Below are 6,257 nucleotides of genomic sequence, written 5' to 3'. Positions count from 1 at the left end.
TTATTTGCTTTTTGATGCTTTTATATTTTTCTCTGTGCTTTTATGTGCTTTCTATGTTGTTTGAAGAAGTGAACATCTGCTTTTATTTGCAAACAGAGTTCTTCTTGAGGTTCAAATCAATGCATCCTGATGTGATTATAGGGCAACGTAGTTTCGAGAAGTACAAACCATATTTTGTGCAGAAGCTTAAGGACAGGAATACTTCTTGCTGTATTCAACACATGCAAATGATATACTTCAAAGAGGCCATCAATCATATTCGGTCCCCTTCGTTTGGTATGCATGGAGCAACATGTGCTTATTCTTGCAAGATTTACTTATGTGATAAAGAGAATGATATATGTGCAGCTTCTGATCATGTCTTCAGTGGAATCACCGTATTTTGGGAGTCATGTCTTTGTAGTAAACCAGTAAATGCAGCATTCCATCAATTGGAATGCCTCATGGCACGTTGTGCACAATGTAAGGCTATTAGAGAAGGTCTTAGGTGCCCACTTAAGTATCAAGCTTGAGAGTTGTCAATGTGCAAATTTTTTAGGATGCTGTTGTGAGCAAAACCAAGGCAAGAAAGGATCAAACGAGAAAGATTTTGTCTCATAAACAAGTCGATGTTGGTACTTTATGGACAGAGCAGCACATAGAAAGATTCATCACCCACAATTTTATCTTCAAATGGCAAGCTATCCAATTCAAAGAATGTCTTTCAAATTTTCTAAAAGATGTGATAGTATCAATCGTTGATTTTGCCAAGAATTACTCATTCAAACAACAAAATGAGATCCAATCAATGCACTGGCACTCTAAACAATATACTATCTTGATACATATCACCTACCGCCGCAAACATCATGATAATTTTGTGATAAAAGAGATACACTTCTACATTTCTGATGACAAAAATCATGATACACTCTTTGTGCAACCTTGTTTTATGAGTCATTGGAATTGGTTGAAAGAGCAAGGCTTGCAATTTAAAAGACATTGGGTGTGGTCATAGGCATGCAATGGAGAACAGGAAAATACATACTGGCAAGATTACTGGTAATCATTCATCAACAGTTCATAATTGAATTCCAATATATTGCATCCATGGGATACAAGGGACAGATCATCTGCGGCACTAAAATCACATGGGTCATAACAAAACATTCCAGATCAATTGCACACTGCCACTCTACAGCCTAACATGCCGACTCAGATGGACTTCTCACAAAAAACAAAACACATGCTCTCCTCAATCAGCACAGCTACTGTTGCACAGCACATTCCTAGCAATTATGGCAATGCGCACACAATTTCCTTATGCAAGCCTATTCTCGATTACTATCGATCCAATCTGCCAACTTGGTCTTGAACATAAAGCCACTCAACTGACCGCCATGCTGTTCAGGATCAAGCGCACTGGCCATAGCTGCATCTCTTTATATCCCTACTGGATTTACACAGGTATCTTTAGTTTCAGTCCAGCCTTAACTGGGAACAGAGACAGATTTCCACCAGTAGGCATCCCGGATATTCCGGATGCTGTGTTAACTTCAGTCAACACTCCTCACTGAAAAGGTTAAACACAACTGGGACCAATCCTCCAACGAGGAGGTGGCTCATGGAGTGTGAAAGGCCCCTCGTTGCCTGCTGATAGTATAGACGCTGCTTCAAGGCTGACTGGAGGGGAAATCTGCCAGATACTGAAGAGGCTAATGGAGAAGGCTGCGCTGGCTAGACTGATGCCGGCTGCTCCTGCTCAAATGAGGAGGTGACATAAGGGGGTGAAGGGCTGTTTTTACAGGTTGCTGTCCCTGATCTGCAGAAAGTGTCAGTCTGATCTGGCCATCCTGTAGTCTGCTGCTGACTTGCTCCTGGATAACTGTCCTTACTGCCTATAGTAAATAGGCCCCTCTGCTCTGTTTGTGGCAGTCCTACATGTTCTGCTATTCCTGCTGTGCTCCAGATGCTTTACAGCCGTGTGGCTGGCTTAGGAGCCTGCCATGCACTCGCCCTACTTCACAAAAGTGATGGGGTAATGGAGAAAGCTGAGCTGCTGCAGATGGCTAGACTAATGCTGGAGGCTAATGCTCAAATGAGGAGGTGCCATGAGGGAGTGCTTTTGCAGGTTGCTGTCCCTGATCTGCAGAATATGAGTCAGTCTGAGCTGGCCATCCTGTAGTCTTCTGCTAACTTGCTGTTAACCTGTCCTACTGCCTATAGTAAATAGGCCCTTCTGCTCTGTTTGTGGCCGTCCTACATGTTCTGCTTCGCTGATGTTTGGCAGCCGCGTTGCACCGTAGGGGCCTGTCATGCACTCACCCTACTTCACAAAGCCCTGGGGTAAAGAGGGGGGTGGCCACCACACTGCATGGCCACGCAACATGCCAAGATCACCACTGTGGTGTGCAATGCAGGTGCTGCAGTGCACTCCCATTGGCTGGTCCACTCTGTACCTGCATTTAATGGGTGCTTCAGAGGTCGAGAAACTGGTTCTCAAGTGGAGACCTGGCTAAAACAGATCTTTGAAGTGCTTCTGCCTGACTTTCGTTGTCTTCTTGTCTTTAATGAGAGATTCAGAAAGTAAGAGGGAGCACGTGACAGGCCCTTTAGATTATTCGGCACCAAGGTCAGTCCACCAGCTTCTTGGCTTCTTCCATGCTTAAGCATTCTTTCATTGCCTGGATCTTATCATGGTCCACCCACATGTGAGCATCTGCATATATATGGGACATCAATGCATATGCTGCATGAAGTTTTCCATCTAATCTCAAAGCGTTTTCAAAGGCACGCTTTCCAATATCTACATTCTTCCACTTTTGACAAGCAGACAATATGGTTAACCATAGAACAACAGTAGGTTGGAAAGGCATGTTCTCCACCATCATCATTGCTTCGTCTACGTGGCCTGCACGGCCAAGTATATCAACCATACAAGTATAGTGAGCAAGATTTGGAACAATGCCATATATGTTGCTCATGGCCTCAAAATACTCGTAGCCCTTGTCCACCCGACCCACATGATTGCATATAGTGAGAACATTAAGAAATGTGACCCCATTTGGCTGTAAGCCTTCCTGCCTCATTCTCTCAAAAAAATGGAACACAAGTTCACTCTCTCCCTGGCAGGCATATCCTGCAATCAATGCACTCCATGTTGCAGGATCTCTAGTGGGCAATGCATCAAACAACTGCTGAGCATCAACCATGCTCCCACATTTAGCATACATGTCAATAACACTGTTTGCCACAATAGTCTCAAGTCCAACCCTTCTAATGTGAGAGTGAAGTTCCTTTCCAATTTCCAAGGCTGATATGTTGCCACATGCTTTAAGTATGCCCACAAAGGCCAAGCTATTTGGTGACAGACCTTGCTGTTGCATTTGTGCATAAACCCTAAAAGCCTTCTTGCTTTCTCCTTGCTCAGCATGCCCCAAGATCATGATAGCCCATGTAACTCCATCACGGTATGGCAATTCATCGAAGACACGCTGTGCATCCTCCATATTCCTACATCTTGCATACATATCCACCAAGGTCGTTCCCACAAATACATCAGACTCAGAACCATGCTTCACTACTTGGAAATGAATGGCCCTACCTCTCTCCAAGCATCCAAATTTCATAAATTTCCCATCGATTTGCTTCACCTTTTCGAGTGATGCCAGGTTACTGCAAGCATTCAATGCACCAACAAAGGTTCGATGCTCTGGTGTGACACCTTCCTGTAGCATCCGTACATAGACATCCAACGCCTGTGTACCCTTTTCCTGCTTACAGTAGCCCAGTATCATGGCAGTCCAGGAAACCACATTGTGAGTAGGTAATCCATCAAAGATGCGGCATGCATCTTCCATGCTTCCGCATTTTGAGTACATATCCACCAAGGAAGTTCCCACGTATACATTTGCCACAAAGCCACTCTCCACAACTTGGGAGTGGATGGCTCTACCTTTCTCCAGGCATCCTGTTCTCCCATCAATTTTCTTCCCCTTTTCCAGGGCTACCAGGCCACGGCAAGCCTTCAATGCGCAAACTAAGGTTCGATCATTGGGTGTCACATGTTCCTGTTGCATCTGTGCATACATTTCCAAAGCCAATGCGCTATCTTTCTCTGCATATCCCAGGATCATGGTATTCCAGGAAACTACATCACGATGATGCAATTCATCAAACACATGCCGTGCATCCTCCATGCTTCCACATTTCACATACATATCCATGAGGGTGGTTCCCAAAAATACATTTGACCCAAAGCCACTCTTTACCACCTGGGAATGGATGGCTTTACCTTTCTTCAAATATCCTATTTTTGCAAATTCTTCATCACCTTGCTTCCCCTCTTCCAGTGCTACCACGCTAATGCAGGCCTTCAATAAACCAACAAACGTCCGATGATCTGGTAAGACATCTTCCTGTTGCATACGTCCATACAAGTCTAGTGCCTGTGCACTGCCTTCCTTGTCAGCATACCCCAGGATCATTGCATTCCAAGCAACTCCATCATGCTGCGGCATTTCATCAAAGACACACCGAGCATCCTCCATGCTCCCACATTTCGTGTACATATCAATCATGGTGGTTCCCAAAAATACGTTTGACTCAAAACCAGCCTTAATTACATGGGAGTGGATGAGCCTTCCTTTCTCCAAGCATCGTAATTTCCCTTCACATTGCTTTCCCCCATCCATTGTTGCCAGGCTGTTGCAAGCCTTCAGAACGCTGACAAACGTTCGAGCACTCGGTTCTACTTCCTGGTGCATCAGTGCATACAACTCCAAAGCCAGCACACCCTCTTCCTGCTTGGCATACCCCAATATCATGATGTTCCATGACACCACATCACGGTTTTGCATGTTGTCAAAAACACGGCGAGCTTCCACCATGCGCCCTTGTTTCACATACGTACGCATCAAAGTGGTTGTCCTAAATAGCGTGAGCTCATTTAAAGGCTCTACCATAAGGGCATTCAGTTGAGGCAACGTCTTGTGGACTGCATTTCCATCTCCGGCTACATCAAAGGAATGACTGCCGGTTCGAAGGCCCTCCCCATCAATCATCCTGGGTGCCTTCTTTTTTGGTGCCTCTTTAGTCCATTCAGGAGTCTTCCAATCATCTACCCAAAGTGCATCCTTGGTGATCTTATGCCTGAAATCTGGAGAGTCGACACTGTCCTAGAAATTCAATCGCCCAAACGGTGAGGCAGTAACAAAAGGCAATCAACTGATTTGACAGCTTGCAACTTACTTTGTTACTTCTGTTATCCCACCATTGGGTGGGATCGTTGAAATACTCCCGCCATAAGCGCTCGGTAGCTAATTGATAGGGTGATGACCGCCCCGTACTCGGTTGACCAGTGGATGAACGCACACCTACAAGCGAAGTTCAAAGGGCCTAGCTCAAAAGCAGAAAAAAGTAGCTTACTTCAGGCAACCCAGTACAAAACTTGGAATCCTATAGTTTGTAAGACGGACCGATAAAAGGTTCCTGGCCCCGAGAGGCATAGGCGTAAAGAGCAGAGTCCAGCTTGGAGGCTTGTACCGAGCCTGATATTCTGCCAATCCACAGACCTTCCCCCGGTGTTGAGTTGGTCTCGCCAGCGGCCTTAGGGCCCATAGGTACTGCAGGCCTAGTCGCAGCAGCCGTTTCCTTTTGCAGGGTCTCTGCAAAAGAGACGGTGGCAGACAACATGCCACTCTGTGGAATGACTCAGAGTGTCGTTCAATCACGTAGAGAACTAGAGATTGAACGACAGTACACCTTACCTTATCAAATTACAACCTAGATCCAAGCAGGTAGCTAGCTGTATTGCTAAGAATATGTTTTATTTAAATTTTTTAATTTTAGCATATAACCACACATTTTGTTTTTAGAAAATCAAATTAGCACATAGCAATTTGAATTTGGCACATAGCACTTTATGTTCTGCACATAGTACTTTGCATTTAGCACAGGACCACACATTTATGTGGAGGGAGAGTTACCACACTTCCTTACCAAAATTATAAGACCAAGGAATGTTTCCTTTTTTGGGTTCATTTTAATTTGCATTTTGCACAAAGCACTTTTAATTTTGCACATAGCATTTTAAATCTGGCATATAGCACTTTGCATTTGGCTTATAGTACTTTGCATTTAGCACATAACCACACACTTGTATGGGGGAGAGTTGGCACACTTCCTCTCCAAAAATTATAAGACCAAGGAACGTGCCTTCCCTTGGGTTCATATTGATTTGTATCTAGCACATAGAAATTTGAGTTTAGCACATAGCA

The 6,257-nt window shown here is 44.5% G+C and overlaps 1 protein-coding gene across 1 annotated transcript; it reads right to left on the bottom strand.

Annotated features, from left to right (window-relative positions):
• Window positions 1-1,008: 1,008 nt before the first annotated feature.
• Window positions 1,009-5,745, bottom strand: LOC147889798 (pentatricopeptide repeat-containing protein At3g16610-like). The gene is made up of 3 exons (XM_087391417.1): window positions 5,457-5,745; window positions 5,230-5,354; window positions 1,009-5,156 (listed from the first exon to the last, which is right to left on the bottom strand). Exons 1-3 carry the CDS (start codon window positions 5,671-5,673, stop codon window positions 2,613-2,615), a joined length of 2,886 nt encoding a protein of 961 aa, XP_087247543.1. The 5' UTR covers window positions 5,674-5,745; the 3' UTR covers window positions 1,009-2,612.
• Between the last annotated feature and the right edge of the window lie 512 nt (window positions 5,746-6,257).

The sequence above is a fragment of the Dipteris shenzhenensis genome, chromosome 20 (assembly GCF_047967505.1).
Source record: "Dipteris shenzhenensis isolate YYH24624 ecotype China chromosome 20, Dip_SZ_1.0, whole genome shotgun sequence".
Taxonomy (NCBI): domain Eukaryota; kingdom Viridiplantae; phylum Streptophyta; class Polypodiopsida; order Gleicheniales; family Dipteridaceae; genus Dipteris; species Dipteris shenzhenensis.
This window is presented reverse-complemented; position numbering and strand designations above follow the sequence as displayed.